At 40.9% G+C, this 19,048-nt stretch overlaps 1 protein-coding gene across 2 annotated transcripts in view; it reads left to right on the plus strand.

The window, feature by feature from the left end:
* Positions 1-15: 15 nt before the first annotated feature.
* GPALPP1 (GPALPP motifs containing 1) overlaps positions 16-19,048 on the plus strand; it is a 30,534-nt gene continuing 11,501 nt past the window's right edge. For both annotated transcript variants that reach the window (XM_019756986.3, XM_088793027.1), the window contains exons 1-6: positions 16-221; positions 7,618-7,750; positions 8,547-8,648; positions 11,267-11,375; positions 17,311-17,442; positions 17,853-18,017. In XM_019756986.3, coding sequence (XP_019612545.3) covers positions 134-221; positions 7,618-7,750; positions 8,547-8,648; positions 11,267-11,375; positions 17,311-17,442; positions 17,853-18,017 — 729 coding nt within the window. In that variant the 5' untranslated portion in view covers positions 16-133. The remainder of the gene's footprint in view (positions 222-7,617; positions 7,751-8,546; positions 8,649-11,266; positions 11,376-17,310; positions 17,443-17,852; positions 18,018-19,048) is intronic.

A 19,048-nucleotide genomic window follows, 5' to 3' on the forward strand; every position in this document is an offset into this window, starting at 1 on the left:
ATCACAGGCTGCGACGTCATTGGTCGGCGCCGGAAAAACTTGCAGCATCTGCGACGGATCGCGGGCTGCGTTTTGGGTGGGCTTCGCTGTGCGGGGGTAGACTTGCCTGCGTGACCAGCGTCCGCAGCCGCGCATGGCGAGGGATCTGATCGGCCCAGCGCTGCCGCCGGGCTTCAAGGCCCTCGGGACAGCGGAGGACAAGGAGCGGGACCCCAGCCCCGGTGAGCCCCGCGCGTCCCCTGCCCGCCGAGCCCTCCCGCCCCTTCTCTGGCCCGGCCTTGCTCTCTGAGTGCAGGTCTGAGGCCTGGGAGGGCGGAGGAGCGGGGAGCGGGCGCTGCCCCCAGGGTGACCTTCCTTCCCCAGCCGTAACAGTGGGGAGGAGGCCGTGGGGGCCTCAGAAGCGAGTTTTAGCCTCCTAATCATAGTAACGTTCCCATTTAACGCAAAGTCGGCTGCACGCTGTGCGCAACTATCCATCCATACACTTGCAGTCGTTTGATCCAGCGACTGCGTAAGGTAAAGGTTATTACTGCTGTTTACAAAAGAACTTCCAAACCTATAGAAAAGTTTTATAAGCGTTTATTTGAGCCAAATTTTTGAGGACATGCCTGGAAGCAAGATCTCAACGGATTGAGCAAATGCTCCGGAGAGTAACAGTTTTGCAGTTTCTTTTATGTATTTAGAATCAAATGCGAAAACGTAAGGAAGCTACATGAAATCTATTGGTGGTAGATAAAGGAGGTGGTAGATTAGGGCAAAGCAGGGAAATCTCTAGGATTGAATAAACAGCAAAATGAGGAAACACTTATGTTGGTGGGTACAGGATAGTTAACATTTACAGTACAGAGATAGTATGGGGGGAACAGGATAATGGGGGGTTCTATGGTCTTGTGCTCTGGAGCCTGCGGCTGTGCCTGTGAGGGGTCTAGAAAAAGAAAATTACTCTGACATTTCAAAGGTATGTTATTCTAGTTACATAAGAACAATGGACAGGATTCACTTACGGTAAAGATTGACCTTCGCTAAGGAAGCTATAGGCCTGGCGTGTGACTACCCGCTACGACCTGCCCAGCAAGGAATTTGTGATCAGATCATCCTGTGTGGTTACTTTTGGTCACTGAGCTTGTGAGGCCTGCCATGTGCCTTCTTCTCCCCCCTCCCGCCCCCCGCGTTTGTCAGGTTTATTGCTCAGCCCCCTTTTTTCATTATAATCGGAGACACTGAGGCCCAAGCTGTTGCCCTGATCGGACAGGTAGTAAGTGGTAGAGCCCTGATTAGAACAAAACCAGTACTCTTAACTTTTGTGTCTTAATTACCTTCGGATGCACAATGCCCTGACTCTTGGAGAAGACGTTTTGCTCTCTAGCCCCTGACCTGCCTTCCTAGCCTCTAATTCTGTCATTGCATCTGACACATACAGCCCAGTTCTCAAACCAGTCCGAGTTTCTGCACAGTTCCTCAATTCTCTAAGCTCCGTCTGGCTTCACTCTGCACCTCCTGACATGCCTGGCAACCTCTTATCCAATCCTTGAAGGCCCAACTTAAATGTCACCGTCGTGAAGCCGTACCAAACTCTTCCAAGCATTATCACGCCTTCTTCTTTACCCACAGAGTTTTTTCTGCTTAATCACGTCACATGTAATACATTGTTTTTCAATAACTTGCTGACTTATCTGTCTCCACTATTGCACTATGGTTTTCTGGCCTTAACACAGTAGGCACTTTTCATTGGCCAAGTAAATGCTTCTCACACTCCTCCATGCGTATCTATCTCCTCTAATGTTTGTTCTGATTTGTAGACTGGGACTGACTGACCAAAGTTGGAAAAGAGTAACTCCCATTTCTCAATCCAATTTGACTACCCAAAGGCCACATTTCCAACTAGAAGTTTCCTTCCAGATCTGCCTTCTGTTACAGTTGTTAAAAGGTCAGGCTTTTATTTTAGCAAGGAAGGTTCCATTCAACCATGGTTGAATAAAAGTGAGGTTAACCAGGTTTTTTAGTTGGGTTCCTACATGTATGTTACTTTTGGTTCACCATATTCCCAGATTTGAAACCAAGGCAGGATTTGCAGGTAAGCAACCACCATCTCCCAATTAGATACTTCTATTATGATTTGCTTCCATCATTCTACCGGCAGTTACTCCAGGTGTTCTCTTCTCTGTCCACTGTCTCCTCTTTGCTTGTCTTGTGTGTGCATTCGCTCCCACCCCCACCTTCTGCACTTAACACTGTGTACCTGTGTATATCCCCCGTACCTTGCCCCAACCTGTCTGGCACATGAAAGATCCTTTGTAATATTTGTTGAATGACTACCTCTTTATCAAGCACAATATCTTGCACATGTCATTTTTTTAACACATAATCCCACTTATTAGAATTTCATTCCCTTCATAACTGCCTAGATGGTTGATCCTAAAACAGTTGCCAAAAAAATCTTCAGATATCAGTTTTCGATCTCATTCTTCTTCTATCTGGACTTTCAAAAAGTTTATCAATACCAGTATCTTTGAAATTCACTGTATCCCCTGGGGCCATCCTCCAGTCGCTACCTGCCTCCTCCCTCTTTCAACCAAAGGGTAACCACCATCCAGATTTATAACATCAGAGGTAAGTTTTGCATGCGTTTGTGCTTTATGTAAATGGAAAAATATAGTACGAACTCTGTCAATTTGACTACCCCTATTTAAATAGTCATACAATATTTGTCCTTGTGTGACTGGCTTATTTCACTTAGCATAAATGTCTTCAAGGTTCATCTTTGTTGTAGCATGAGTCAGGAATTCCTTCCTTTTTAAGGCTGAATAATATTCCATGTATGTATGTACTGTATGGACCACATTTTGTGTATCTATTCATCTGTTTATGGACACGTGTTGTTTTCACCTTTTGGCTATTATGAGTAATGCTGCTATGGCCATGGGTGTACAAATGTCTACCTGAGTCCCTGTTTTCAGTTCTTCTGAGTATGTACCTAGAAGTGGAATTACTGGATCTATGGTAGTTCTGTGCTTAACTTTTTGAGGAACCACCATAGTGTTTGACATAGCTGCACAATTTTACATTCCCAGTAATACACCATTTCCTCCATATCCTCACCAACTCTTGTTTTTTTCTGTTGTTATTTCTTTTAACAATAACCATTCTGATGGGTATGAAGTGATATCTCATTGTGGTTTCGATTTGCATTTCCCTAATATTACTTATTGTTTAGCATCTCCTCATGTGCTTATTGGCCTGTGCATCTAGTTTAAGAAACTTGAATTTAGAGTCTCATTTCCAAAGTAAAAAATAATAATAATTAAACAGTACACTCTCAATGTCTCACATTTCTAATTTATAAAGATACACGATACGCCAAACAATGACCCTAAGACAACAAAAAAGAATATATGATTCTAAGAATATTCTGGTTATGAAGAAAATGTTGTATTTTAGAAAGCTGTGTACTTCGTATTGTATCGCATCAGGCAGCCCATAATACCTGAATGCCTCAAATGTGAGTTTCAAACAGCTCTGAAAGATGAATGAAATTAGTGAGACTAAGGGGTGAGAGGGAGCCCTGAGACTGAGGGAACAGCATGTATGAAGACTTTGGCTCCAGGAACAGAGAAGACCAGTAACTGAAACAGAAAGCGAGGGCGGAGATGAGGTTGCCACTGTCAGATGCCCACATTCCAGCAGGAAGGCAGATAAGCAGGATCTCAAACACAAGGGACAGACCTCTGTGTGGCGTTGCTTGAGTGTCCTCGTGACGTGGCAGTTGGATACCCCCAAGGAGTAGAAAGCGGAAGCCACAATGTTTTTTATGACCTAACCACCATTTGCTCAACATCCTATTGGTTAAGTAGGTTGTTCCTATTCAGTAGAGGAGAGAACTAAATAAAGGCCATGGATACCAGGAGGTTAAGAATCGTTGGGAGCCATCTTGAGGCTGCATATCACCGTGGAGACAAGTAGAAAGATCTGGAAGACACTAGGAGTTGCGTGGTGCAATCAGCAGGCCATGGTGAATCAGGGATGAAGAGGGAAAGGGGGGCTGATGACTTCCAGGTTTCTGGTGTAAAGCAGCTGGATGATGCTGATAGCATTTATCGAAACAGCTAGAGGAAGATCAGATCTTGGGATAAAAGTAATGAGTATAGTGATGGATGTATTTAGTGTGAAATGCTTGGGTGACACTGTAAGGAGATATAAGTGGAAAGGTAGATAGATTTGCGCTTAAGAAGAGTTCTGGACTAGACATACAAATATGTTTATATATACCCTGTTTCCCCGAAAATAAGACCTAGCCGGACAATCAGCTCTAATGCGTCTTTTGGAGCAAAAATTAATATAAAGTCCCGGTCTTATATAAGATCTGGTCTTATAGTAAAATAAGACCAGGTCTTACATTAATTTTTGCTCCAAAAGACGCATTAGAGCTGATTGTCCGGCTAGGTCTTATTTTCGGGGAAACACAGTATGTGATAATTAAAGGTGGGTGCGAATAGGGTCACTTGGGGGAGAGAATGGGACCTAAGACTGAGCTTTGAGAGTCTTTAACACTTGGAGGTTTAGCAGAAGATAAACTAGTTGAGGAGAAAGAAGGAGCAGCCCAAAAAACAGGACACAATTGAGAGTGGGGTATCACAAGCCAGAAGAAAAGACAGTTTTAGGGGAGTGAGCCATAGTCACATGTTTCAAGTAAGATGAAGACTGAAAAAGTTCCATTTGATTTAGCAGCATGGAAATTTTATTCTTGTAGGAAAAATTCGGTACTTACCCAGTGTAGTGATTTCCAATCAGAATCTTCAAGAAGGGATATGGAATTCTTAAAAATCCTTCAGTATCTCACGCACTGTCCCTCCTTCTCTTCCCTCTCCTTTCAGGATTTTATTGTGTTGTACAAACATCTTGCAAGTTGAGAAACAAAGACTGGGTTAACCTCACAGTTCCTGGCATAGTCCCGGTTTTTGCACTGAAAATCCCACTTCCAGGAAGCCCCTTAGTCCCAGGCAAACCAACCAGCACAGTTGGTCACCCCCTTTCTGTCTTCCGTGGCAGGGCGCCTCAAACTTGTCTGTGCACATGTGTCACCGGGAGATCTTGTTAAAAGGCTGTGATTCCGAGAGCTGGGTGAGGCCTGAGATGCAGCATTCCTAACCCGCTGCCACATGCTGCTGCTACTGGTTCCCTAGTTATACACCCAGGGGGGATAGGAAACAGTTTAGAATAGACCAGTGGTTCTGAAACTGGCCCTGATTTCTCCCCTGAGCTGTGTACTACTATACTCAAGTACCACTGATAGTACCACTGAAATTATCAATGGGCGTGTTAAACCTAAGATGTGAAAAACAAGCTCTTGACTCTTCCCCCCCAAACCTTCTCCCCTCCTGGCTTGGCCACACTGAGAATTGCATTGCCATCCTCCTGGCTAGCCAATCGGGGAGAAACCTAAGACTCATCCTCTGTTCCTTCTTTTGCCCTTCCTTCAAAGCATGTTGTAAATCAGACCATTTTTCCATCAGATTTCTAACTCATCTCCCCTACTTCTGATCCCGTCTATTGTCCACCAGCAGTTTTTGTTTTTACGGTAATTCTGATTATGTCTCCCCAGACTTAAAACCTCCCAGTGCCTGCCTGTTGTATTTAAAATCCCAAATCTTTGCCCTAGCTTATACTAGCATTTATTGAGTACTTACTGTGTGGCAGATACTGTGCTAAGTGCTTTGATTATATTAACTGATGTAATCTATAGCACAGTGAGTTTGGAACTATTACTAACATTTTGCAGGTCACGAGTGTGACACAGGAAGCTTAAATAACATCCAAGTCACACAGCTAGTAAGTGGCTGAAATTCAAAGCTGGAGACTGGCTCCAGAGCACGCAGTCTGACGCCTTGATCGCATCCAGCTTCATCTTGTTTTGCTTACTGTGCTTGAGCCACACAGGCCTTTGGGCTAAAGCACATCAGTGTTGTTCTCTCCACACAACTTGTGCACTAGCTATTCGTCCTCCTAGAATTTCCTTCCCTCAGATTGTTGCATGGCCACTGTCATCTCCATACAGATGTCTTCTCAGAGAGGGCTTCCCTGACCACTGTCTTTAAAAGTACCCTCCCATATATTCAGTCACCTTTTATGTTCTTTGTTATGTTGTTTGTCTAGAAGTATTTACTCAATAAGTATTTGCTGGATGGGTGGATGGATATCGACTCTTTGTTGAATGTTGTCTAGCGTATATATAGCCTCTGAAATCAGACTCCTGCGTTCATATCCCAGCTCCACTGTTTAGTTGTGTGATGTTGGCAGGTTGCTTTCTGTGCCTCAGTTTTCTCATCTGTAAGATAGAAATAATATTTCCCTAATAGAGCTGTTGTCAGAGTTCAATAGGTCAGTGCACATAAGTCACATCAGAACTCAAGACATGTAGTTTTTCTTTTATTATTTTTAAGCTTTAGTTAATATTAATTGTGAATGAACTGCATACCTGGGAAGCTCTTTGGAAAATAATATTTCCAGGCCAACTGAGTCAGGTCATTGGGAAACAGCCCAGAATCTTTTCTTAAAAAGATATTTTGGGGCCGGCCCGGAATATCAGGTGGTTGAAGCACCGTTCTCCTAAAACCAAGGTCGCCAGTTCTATTCCCACATGGGCCAGTGAGCTGCGTCCTTTACAGCTAAGATTGTGAACAACAGCTCTCCCTGGAGCTGGGCTGCCATGAGCAGCTGGAGGTCGGCATTTGCAGGCTGTTGTGAGCTTCCATGAGTGGCTGGCAGCCGGCGAGAGCTGCCGTGAGCTGCTGTGAGCTGCCAGCCGACGACTGGCGACCGAGTACCTCAGCTGGGGGGAGCGCAAGGCTCATAATACCAGCATGGGCCAGGGAGCTGTGTCCTACATAACTAGACTGAGAAACAACAGCTTGAATCAGAGTTGGGGAGAGGGGGGGAGGTGGAAGAAAGGAAAAATAAAAAAGATTTTGGCAATTCTGATATACATCCAAGCTTAGAACTATGGAAATGGAATTTCAGCATCACTGCATAGGATCAACTTAGACATTTGTGTCTATGCGACATCATGACATCATGCAGTGACATCGTGCATTGTAATTCTGCTGAGACGTAAAGTGACAGCAAGTCTCTCTGTTGAGTGGACCCAGAAGAAGGAATGAAACCAGTTAGAAGTTAGAATGGATAGTTTTGATTTTTGGTATATCAGAGTATAGAATGGCAAATTTGTTGTTTAGTTCACTCCATTATGTATTATCTATCAAATGCTGTGTAAGAAAAATAATTTCATGAAACTGTTTCAGCAGTTGTACCAACCAAAATTGCAACCAAAGCAAAGATTGCAAGATGTCAGGGAAATTAAATGTTATTATTAGACTTATAAGTTTGGGTATTAAAGTTTTTGTGGATCTCTCCGTTATACTATGCAAGACTTGGGGTCTGCCTTCCTGGAGTTGGAAAGACAAAATCACTGTACACAAAATAGGAGCAAATGAGATTAAATTCCGTAACAAATGATAGCCAGCCAGTGCTGTGAATTTCAGAAAAGAATGTACAAAATGTCAGCGAGGGAGCTCATTGGGACAATCGTGACTAGTTACAACATACATGAGGCATCTTCTTCAGTTGCAGGACCAGCCCTACCCCCTGATTATAAAAGCAGTAGTTCAGGGTCATCAGACAGCGATGAGGACAGTAGCTCTTTGGACGAAGAAGGAAATCAAGAATCTGAAGAAGACGACACTGGCCCAACTGCAAGGTCAGTCATTTACTGAAATGATAAACTAAGCTTCAAACCTAGAATACACTGGCTGGGACAGATGGCTATAAGGGGGTGTCACAGCTGAATTTATACAGCGCAGGAAGAAATCATTTCACATGACATTTCCTTGTGAACTATACCTTCTACAAAAAAATGTATTCTAGTAGGACATAGCTGTGGACATACCTAGAATTTCAATAAAATTCCTACGAAGAATTTTTCCTTAAGGCAATATTAAAGTGACTATTCTAAATAAACCATAGAATTTCTTTTTAAAAATTGTATATGCAGTGTACGTTTTTCGTTTAAGTTAAATGAATGATTTCCCTCTAACCTAGCCTTACCACAGGTCCATGTAAATAAGATGTCAAATCTTTGTTTGTTATTGGGTAACAAGGTTTTTTTGATGCATTTTAAAGATTCTGGGACAGAAATATCAATGTAAAAACTCTTCCTTAAATGAGATTAAAAGCCAAAGTCATAAACTTTTTGCTCAGAAACATCTAGCAAGTAGACTATTATTTGAAGCTTCATTGAGTGGAGTCTTGAATACCACGGAATATATAGAAAATTGATACAGCACTGCTGTAAGAAGTAAAACCAATGTGTAACATTCCAGGAAAAGATTAGAAGACTTACTGTGCATCCGTTTTTTATTTGGCAAGATTATTGTTTCAGTATTTATACAACTAGTTGAAGTTACAAATTAAAATTTTTATAAATGTAAAAATTAAAATTTCTCTGGAAAAAAGTGTTGACGTATATGTATAAAGTTGCACTACTGTGTTTTCAGAAAACAGAGGCGAAATCAAGGTGATGACGACGACGATGATGAAGGGTTTTTTGGACCAGCCCTTCCTCCTGGATTTAAAAAGCAAGATGATTCTCCTCCAAGGTGATAATGTGTAATGTTTAGGGCCAGTCTTTTCTAAATATTTCAACTAGTGTCTGAATTCATTAAAGAGATGTCTGACATTCTTTTTTAACTTATGTTTTATATAACATTTGAAAATCATGTAATAAAAATGATTTAAATAAAAGTAGTTATAAAATTTCCTATAATAAAAATATTTATATGTATATGACATTTTCATAGTTTATAAAAAATTTTCCACATCTATTTGTACTCACAGAAGTGCTTGTGATGGGCTGGGTACAACCGCATCCTTTTCCCCCCTTTTTTAAACAGATAAGGTTGCCCACAAAGTGAGTGGTAGACGTGGGGCCGACAGTCCTGGTATTTGACTTGGATTCAGGCTTTTTTCTTAATTACTTATTGATAGAAGAAGCAAATCCCTATGTGCCAAACTAGACAATTTGAATAACTTCTCTGAACCTCAAATTTGTCATCTATGAAATAACAGCACGTACCTTACAGAATTATGATTGAAATTTCATATTTATGTACATATACGTGAGTGTATATCTTATATGGGGCCTGACACAGAGTAACGGCATAGTAAATATTGATTCCTATCTTCCTGGAATTGTAAAATTTTTAAATGCTGAATATGAAATTACACACCAAATTGTCTAATTCATAACACTATATACTAATACGCAAGAACAAGTAAAAAGGGCTGTTGTTCATTTTATTTTCAGAGTTTATCATCACATTTGTCAGCTCCTAAGTTTCAGAAATAACAGGAATAGTCAATCCACTGTCTGTTTTTATATGGCCCCCGAGCTAAGATTGATTTCTAAAGGGTCATTAAAAAACAAAGACAAATATGTGACAGAGACCCAACTGTGACCCTCAAAGCCTAAAGTTTCCTATCTGGCTCTTTACAAAAAATTTGCTAAGGATATAATATTCCCTTTAAGAAAATGAATTATTTAGATGTGTAGCAGTTTCTTTTTTGAGAATTCTATTTTGGCAGTAACAAAATATATGTGTGGTAGCATACAGTGTTGGCAGAACCCTTTATGCAGCCATGAGATGCCGTGGTTATGTTCCTTTAGTGTACTTTAAGAGTCTGTGTGTCAGTAAGTTTGTCCTCACATTCCCTGAGGCCAGAGAATTAAGCTATAATTGCATTTGTAGACAAAACCCAAGTAGTGCTTCCTTACAGCTGATAAATGATAGCTAGTATGATCTTCCTAACATGCCAGACTTCATACACAGAGTTGTTTTGGCCCAGAGAGGTTTTTGAACCAAGAGCAGAGGTTATGCAATGGCTCAGATCAGCACCCGGACCTCCTGACTTCCAGTGCTATTTTCCCTCTGCCAGGAGGCCTGTCTGAGGCTCTAACTGAACAATCAGAAAATTCAGCGTAGGATGTCAGAACCATCTTGGTTGCTAATACTGGCACGGTAACATCTCTGGAAAGCACTTGGGTACAAAACAAAGGATGAACAACCTTAGAAGTATGAACAAGAATAGAAAATACCTTTTATTTTTTTTCTCTACACAAAGCAAGGTGTTCTCTTTTTAAGACCCAGAATTTATGCACTTCTCCCTTTTGGGCTGATGACAGTTCCCTCAGAATGTGGCAGTAGAGCAGCTTGAAAGAAAATGAATTTTTCATCAAGTGGACCAGGGCTCCAGCTCAGCTCTGCCACTTACTAGTTTGTATTGCCCTTCAGCATTATATTGCTCACCTGGAAAATGGAGTGACGTATGCCAGGCAGGGTTGTTTCCATTCCTTCGAGCAGAAAGGTGCAGTGGCTGCAGTGTGGTTAGCACAGCGCTGTTCTTGTTTTCTGTGGGTCTCAGGTGAACTCTGTTCTTTCTTGTCCACGTCCACACTGTCACTGGATTATTGGTGAGGACTTAGATTAATGCTTAGATTTTTGTACCATCTCAGCATGTGTCACCATAAACTGCTGACATCCATTGTACGCATGTGCTGTGTATGACCTTAGAGCTCAATTTATACTTAAGTAGTTCTGACTATAATTATAGTGCCCCTAAGGTATTTTTCAGTGGACAGTGAATATTAAAACAGAGTCAAGTGGAGGCCGGTTAGTTCAGTTGGTTAGAGGGCTTTTAAGAACAAGGTTGCCAGTTCGATCCCCACATGGGCCAGTCAGCTGTGCCCTCCACAACTAGATTGAAACAATTACTTGGATTTGATGGGTCCTGGAAAAACACACTTAAAAGTTAAAAAAAAAAAGAAAGCCAAGACACAAAATAGAAAAACATCTTCGGACTTAAAAAAAAAAAGAAAATCTTCCTAAAAGAACTATGTTAAATAAAAATTATATCTATATTTTTATTTAACATAGATCTTTTAGGAAGTGGGTATACGCCACTGCCATAAAGATTGAGAATTACTGGTTTAGTATCTAATCATTGACTAACAAATAGAAAGTAAAAATGCAAAAATTAATTTTTTTAAAGATATTTAAGTGGAAAAATACTAGGTTATAGAATTAAAAGAATATGTTAAGTAAAATTCTCATTGTCAACACTTGTCATTATCTGGCTTTTTATTATTTTCGTGAACTTTGATTCTGAAAACTGCTTTTTAAAGTCAGAGAGAATGATAAAGGTATATTTTATTTTTCAGGCCTATCATAGGTCCTGCGTTGCCACCTGGTTTTATTAAATCTACACAGAAAAGTGACAAAGCCAGAGATGATCCAGGACAACAAGTGTCATCCCATCTCAACTCTGAGGTTTGGAAAATTTTCAAGTAAAGGATAAGATGGATAACATGTAGCACATGCCACTTGACACAGTGACGACTGCAGTCGTTCGAGTTGCATGTGGTGTAAGACCCAGGCATGTTCAGACTAAGTTAGGATCGCAGCATAAGTCGGTGAGACCAAAGGCTTGTCCTAGCCCTGAGATTCTGTTAGGAAAAGAATGTGATGCTGGCAGGGTGTTACCTCCTCATGCCTCTGATCCTGAAAGGAAGCTTCAGAGTGCTAGAAAATAGAACATGATGAAAATTTTAAGGAACCGATGTGATTTGACTCGGAACAGAGAAAGCTGGGGAAGTTTTCAACAATGATCTTTACCTTGGAGTTAACTCTCCTCCTACCTCGCGCTGGTACCTCTGTATAACAGGTACTGGTGGGTCAGTCATTTTATTAAAATATAGAGCAAATGATTTTGGAGTCAAGTGTGAAGACTGTTTTCTTGTTAGAAGCCAGGTCTTCACCAATAGCTGAGATTTATAATTGGTGATGCGTTTTCCTCATGTGGATATTATTTTTATATTCTCCACGGCCTTATGATATAGATATGATCCACATCTTACAGATGCTAAAAACCAGAGAAGTTGGGTGACTTACTCAAGATGGCACAGTTTGTACTTACCAAAGCCAAGGCTTAAACCCAGTTCTTGAGACTTTAAAGCACCTGTTCATTCTGTTACCCTCCGTGGCTTCCTGTATGTTTATCTCCTGAGAATTCCGCAGTTACACTGCGGTTGTTAGTAAAGGAAATGCAATGCCATGGCTAAGATCTTGAACTTCCACGTCATTTGTTCATGCTTTCAACAGTAGAGCACCTACTACAGTGTGTCAGGCATATAGTCACCGGAACAAATCAGTCGACAAATTCCGTTGTTCCTACCTTCCGAAGACGTCCAGAATCCAGCCATTTGTGCTGCCACCCGGGGCCAACTCAGTATCGTACATCACCTGTTTATTGGCCACCATGCTTTCGCCCTGTTCCCTTACTGCCTCTTCCCAGCACGGCAGCTGCAGCGGCCTGTGTGAAACGCAGTCAGGTTACGGCACTCCACTCCCAACCTGACATTGCTCCTCTGCACAAAGCCCGAGTCCCACTGCCCTCTGCAGTCGGGCCTCCACAAGCTCCCGGACTCCGCTCTGGTTTTGTCCTGGCCACACTGGCCCCCTTGCTGTACCTTCTCAGACACACCAGGCCGCCTCCTACCGCTGGCCTTTATACCTGCTACGTCTCCAAAGCGGTCTTCCCTAGATGTCTGTGGGGCTGGCCTGCCACACCTGCAGTTTTTCGCTGGCCTGTCACCTCAGTGAGGTCATTTCTCACCTCCTAATTTAAAATTGCTAACTCCGCTTCCCTGTACGTCTATCCCCTTCCCTCCTTTAATTTTCTCCATAGCACTTACCACTACCTAAGCTACCGTTTATTTTACTGCTTCTTTTACTGACCTTTCCCACAAGAAGGTGAGTCCATGGAGGACGCGTCGTCACAGTATTTGTTGAACGAATGAGTAAGTCCGGCACAGCCCCCGCCCTCATCGCATTTACAGTGTAGGGGGGGATATATACATTAAACGGGTACTTTCTAATATGAGGGATTCAGAAGGTGAGACAAAATATAGTGCAACCATGACAGGAAAATATAAACCAACCTGAAAAAATGAGAAGTCTTTTTCTCTGAGAAAATTTCTAAGCTGAATATTGATGACTTGGAGCTAGCTCAGCAGAAAGGGCAGGAAAGATTGTTCCAGAGAGTACAGATAGCTTATTTGAAGGGAGAAATGTGGAGAGGAAGGAAATTAGGGTTAAAGAAATCCAATATGGTTAGAGTGGAGAGAATGAGAAGAAGGGTGAAAGAGAAAGGGAGAGAAATACCGTGTTTCCCTGAAAATAAGACCTAGCCAGACAGTCAACTCTACTGCATCTTTTGGAGCAAAAATTAATGTAAGACCTGGTCTAATTTTACTATAAGACCGGGTATAATATAATATAGTATAATATAATATAATATAATTAATATAATATAATATAATGTAATATATAAAATATAAGACTGGGTCTTACATTAATTTTTGCTCCAAAAGATGCATTAAAGCTGATTGTCTGGCTAGGTCTTATGTTCGGGGAAACATGGTAGGCTAGAGCCACTCAAGTGTTGAATCCTGGCTGAACTTAGTTTCATTATCAGTTGCTTAGTTTCATTATCAAACTTAGTTCCTTATCAGTAGCATGCAGGTTGTTCTCTTACAGAGTTGTTGGAAGGATAAATTAGAACAGTAGGTATCTAATTTATAATAACTAATTCTGATCACTCGCCACCTCCATTACTGATGCCCTGAGAGTGACTTGGAAGACTTTACACCGAGCCTCAGGAATCCTTCCTGGCAAGGTTGTTAAGTACAGGAATGAAGTACCAGAGGACGGATTTCCAGCCACATGAAGACTGAGCTGACATGGTCAGGCTAGGCTTTGCCTGCCACATTCACAGAGGAATGCTGGGGGCAAATAGCATGGCAGCAACGGTACTGCACAGCTAAGCTTAAAAGGAAGAGAGGGAAATCCCCAGGTGTTGATAACATTGAGAGAATCTAAAGCCAGAGCAGTAAACACGAGTTCCACAGCAGTGGGCACCGCCACGAGCCCTAGGGAGTGCGCCCGGGGACAGGAGGTGTAGGTTCAGGTCACGGGCAGGGAGAGTGATTTGAGCCCACCAGGTAAACCCACAGCCTCCATGCACTGCTCTGTCTGCAAAGAGTACTAGAGGGATGGAACCAGTCCTTAGGGACGTCTGCTTCAGTCTAGGGCCTTTTCATGCTGTCACTACTTTCAAATGATTCACACACAGAAAAGTGTGTCTGTCCAGCAGTCTGTCTGCCTCACGGGAGGTTGGCAGGGACAGAGAAAGGGAAATGGTACAATGTTAGCAACTGATGAATGTGGGTGAGGATACGTGGGTGTTTGTTGTACTCATCTTGGCATTACATCTTTCAAAATAAAAGTTTTGAATAATAAGTCAACTTTACTCACACCTGAAACTTTGTCCTAACTCACCTGGACTGCAACTGGGTAGTTTATGTAAGTAACTCCCTAGCTGGTATCTCTTCTACTTTCTCTAGCTTCTCTTAGCAAAACGGGAGGGATAAAGGTGGGGTAGAGATTACACCATGGTACACCTGTTAAGGTACTCTTAGTTCTGAGTTCTCTGCTTTGCTATTTCCCTTTAAACTTTCTTCCAAAGACACTTCTTGTTCTTGCTTTCATATTTGCCTCTCAAAGAGAGTCTCATTCACAACATATACCCCAAAATTAAGACACACGTGATAATACTAAATGATTAACATTTGTTGAGCGCCTGCCATAAACCAGACACTGCAAAGAACAACATCAACTGATATTTGCATGACTTAATTATATTTGTATAATTGCACAAACTTAATTTAATTCAAACAATCATCTGGGGGATGGTGTGTCAGCTAGAATGCTTTTAGCTGGAAATAACAGGAAATCTAACTCAAAATGGAACTTCGTCTTAACCTCCTTAATTAGCAGCTAGATTGTTTATATAATTTTCTTGTTGGTTTATAATCTATATTTCCCATATAAGGAAAATGTGTTCCATACATAATAAGAGATCGGGAGGTAGGGTCATTCATTCCTGGGTTTGTTAATTTAACCGCTTAATGGATCGTCCAGGGCTGCTATTATTTCCGTCTTCTCTCATCCACGACATGAGAATTCCTCTTAGGCTGACCCTTTTGTGATGCCAAGAAGCCTGTCAAAGTTCTCAGATTCACATGCAGGTAGAAACATCCAGACATAGAAGGGGATGGTCCCTGTCCTGTGCCCCTTCTTTTGAGGGAAGAAAACCTTCCTGTGTTTCCTGGAGACCTCTTCTTATGTTTCTTTGGCCACATGGAATCATAAACCCGTTCCTAAGTCAATCAGTTATTCAAAAGGAGTGAAACCAAAGTGTTTGGCTTAGAATTACCAACATTTTCCCAGGAGTTAGGGAAGGTCCCGGTTTCCTGAGAAGAGCATGGCTCCAAGAAGGATGAGCGAAACCAGTGTTCTCTCAGCAAGAGGATAGTTACTGTTGAAGCTGTTACAGTCGCCATCTGAAAGACAGAAATGAGGCCTAGAAAGGTTAAATAACAAGCGTGAGGTCACGTGGCAAACTGAGCCCTGGAAACTTGGTCTGTGTAGCTCTGCAGCCCAAACTACCAACCAGCAGGGTGCGTAATCTCTATTGTATTTCTGTATAAAATAACTCACCTTTAAAAAAAAAAAAATTTAACTCATCCAGGACACTCAAATAATTTACTACCTAGATTGATTTGGGTTTCTGATTCGGGTTTCTCAGTTTCAGTTTAGTGTGTTTTACCTGATTTCCTGTTTGCTCCCCCATCCGACCATTTAGTTTATGTCTCCCAACATCCTAAGCGATTTTTATTTCTAAAAATTTTAGGCATTATCCTACTAAGACATGCTAAAATTTCCCTTATTAAACCCTCTCGTTAGATGGAAGTAAAAAATGCCGTTAGCTAATCGATCCCATCATCTTAATTAGCAATACTGTATTGATACCGTCTCTTAATAGTTTACACGTTCATTGTATCTTTTATATCTTCTCATGTACCAAGTAGTATAATTGTAGGGGGTTTAAAATCTGTTTAAGATCATGTCTTTGGCATCAAAGCGTTTACTGTTGTAGAGTTAAGCTATAAACACTTGAAGTTAAATCATTAACAGTTGAAATAAAACAAAAGGGGCCGCTGCGGTGTAAGTAGGAAAAATACTACGATAGCCTTGATCTTAGAATATTTGAGTCTTAGATACTAGTTTTATAACCTTGGATAAGATGTTTAACCTTTCGAAATATTAACCTAGGTTTCCTTAAAAAGAAAACAAATAATGCCATTTCACAGTTTTGTTATGAGGATCAAATTACGCATCGTATACTATAGTCCATAATTATTGATAGAGAAAGCGGGAGAGGGCGAAAGGGAGGGAGAGAAGGAGAATGATTCAGAGTAAGCCACAAGTAAGCCATAGTTATTTGTACCAATAGCAATCACAAGGGTTCAAAGGAGAAACCACAGGTGGAAAGTTACCTTTGAGTGGTTAGTGGGAAAAATGTGAACAGTACAAATGATCCTCCTGGTAGTTAGAAAAACAAGAGGAAGAAGCTGCCTGTCAGAGCTGGAGGACAAATGTGTTTTATTGTTCCTCTTAACGTATCTCATCTTTGAGGAAGGACTGCTTTAAACCCTACTGTGTATAGCATCTAACCCTCAGTCTCACATAAAAACCCTTTATTAAAATGATTTACTGAGAACAAATTGAATTCAACTATTACAATACTGTTACATCTTTGGGGTAGGTGAGGTACTCTGGGAATCCCATGAACTCATTCGGGTTAGCACTTGTGAGGAATAGCCCAGCACTTCTGTGTCAATGGACTGGACTGAATCATAAAGCTGCTACAGCTTCCAAGAATGTCTCGCTCGTGTGCATCTTATTCCAACAAGCTTTTTCTGTGCCAGGGATGCATATGGTCTCAACTTGTATCCTTTCTGACCGACCCATAGTGATTACCTAGAATATCAGGTTGAGAAGAATCGTGCGGCCACATCTTTGCCATCAGGAAGAGCCGAAAGGATGTACTGAGGTCGGCCATGGAGATAGGAGGAGAGGGGGGACGATCCACGTGCCATGATTTGTCAGCTCTGTGCCGTGCACTAGAGAAAGGCACAGAAAAGGTCCTCGTCACTCAGTGATTGCTCAGCAGTACTTGTTTGCTTTTTTTGTTTTATTGTCTCTAGGTAATCAGTTTCAGCTAAATTTTAAGTAATTTAGGATCATTTTTCACAACCTACAGCTCTGCTCTTCGTTTAAAGGTAATGTCTTGTTTCAAAAGGAAACAGATAGCAGTGAAGATGAGAACATCGTTGGACCAATGCCTGCAAAAGTACCGGTTAACTATAGTGTGACAACAGAGTTTGAGAAAAGGGCCCAGAGAATGAAAGAAAAACTGACGAAAGGAGATGATGTAAGTTTAAATATACTTTACTCTGAGAGATAGACTACATTAAAAATCTAATTTTTAAAAAGAAACATTTAAAAAGTGTGTGTGTGTGAAGAAAATTTCAGAGCTGGGTTACCCAGAAGCTATAAAAGGAAAAGACTGGCAAGTTTGCCTGCTTAAAAATTTTTTATAGCAAAAAATAAAGTCAAAAGAACAATAAGTAAGGTGAAAATACTTATAATGTATACGTATGACAAAAACATCAGTCCTTTCTATTAAATCTTTTGTCTTAAAGTCTGTTACTAACTTTAAAGCCTCAGTTGAGACACATAATCACTTATAAAGTATTTTATACACACACACACCATACGCATGCACACTCTTACTCTTTCCAGGCTACTTTTTTTTTTTTAAACTTTTTATTTTTCTTAAAGGATTCTTCTAAACCAATTACAAGGGAGTCGTGGATGACTGAGCTTCCTCCAGAATTGAAACACTTTGGTCTTGGGCCCAGAACTTTTAAAAGAAGAGCCGATGACAAATCTGGAGATCGATCAGTCTGGACGGATACTCCAACTGACAGGGAAAGGAAAGCTAAGGTGAAAGGGTTTGTTCACGTATTTCTGTCTATGTTGACTCCGTTTTGAAAAGACAAGGAAAACAATTATGTAAGGGTACTATTTTTCAAATTATAATTCCAAAGGGGAAATACAGATTTCCTCTTGAAGGAAAGTTATAAGGAAGGAAAGTGACACCAGTTGCTTACTACTTCCCAATAAATTGTCTCATTTAAATCTCCAGAAAACCTTGAGACATGGGTTTATTGACTTCATTTTATAGGAGAAGCTAGCCCCTATGAGGTCAGCTTTTCTGGAATTACAGTGCTGGTAAGTGATGAACAATAATTCCATTCTGGACCTTTCCAACTTTAACTTCTTGGACTCAGAAACTCCAAAACCGGTCTTTATACAACATCATACTATCTCTATGACAGTGTATCTTAAAATATCTTGAAAAAACCCAAAGCCACAGATAAGCGTAGATAGTTAAACCATACATAGAGACTCACTCTCTCAGGTGCAGTGAGCTTCATGTTACTGTCAAGATAGGCAAAAAACACTTCATTAATAGTGTTAAATACTGTATGGTCTCACTTTATGTGGAATCTAAAAAAAATTTAAAAACACAAACAAGTTCATGGATCCAGAGAACAGATTGGTGGTTGCCTGAGGTGGCGGTGGGGGGATGGGCAAAATGGGTGAAGGGGGCCAAAAAGTACAAATTTCCAGTTATAGAATGAGTAAGTTGTAGAGATGTAATGTACGGTATGGTGACTAATATTTGTATTGCATATTTGAGAGTAGCTAGGACCCTGGATCTTGAAAGTTCTCATCACAAGGGGAAAAAATGGTAACTATGTATGGTGACGGATGTTAACTAGGCTTGCTGTGGGGATCATTTCACAATATATACAAATATTGAATCGAATATATTAAACAATTTACAAAGTATATACCAAAAAATGTATGCATAAAATACATTGTTATTTTTAAATTTTCTTTTCTTGAATCTTTTCTATTTATTATGAAATATTTCATTGTAAACTAGGAGTTAAACCAATGTCCCCAGC

This window comes from Rhinolophus sinicus, chromosome 16, assembly GCF_057876585.1.
Source record: "Rhinolophus sinicus isolate RSI-liver-muscle chromosome 16, RSI-T2T, whole genome shotgun sequence".
NCBI classification, from domain to species: domain Eukaryota; kingdom Metazoa; phylum Chordata; class Mammalia; order Chiroptera; family Rhinolophidae; genus Rhinolophus; species Rhinolophus sinicus.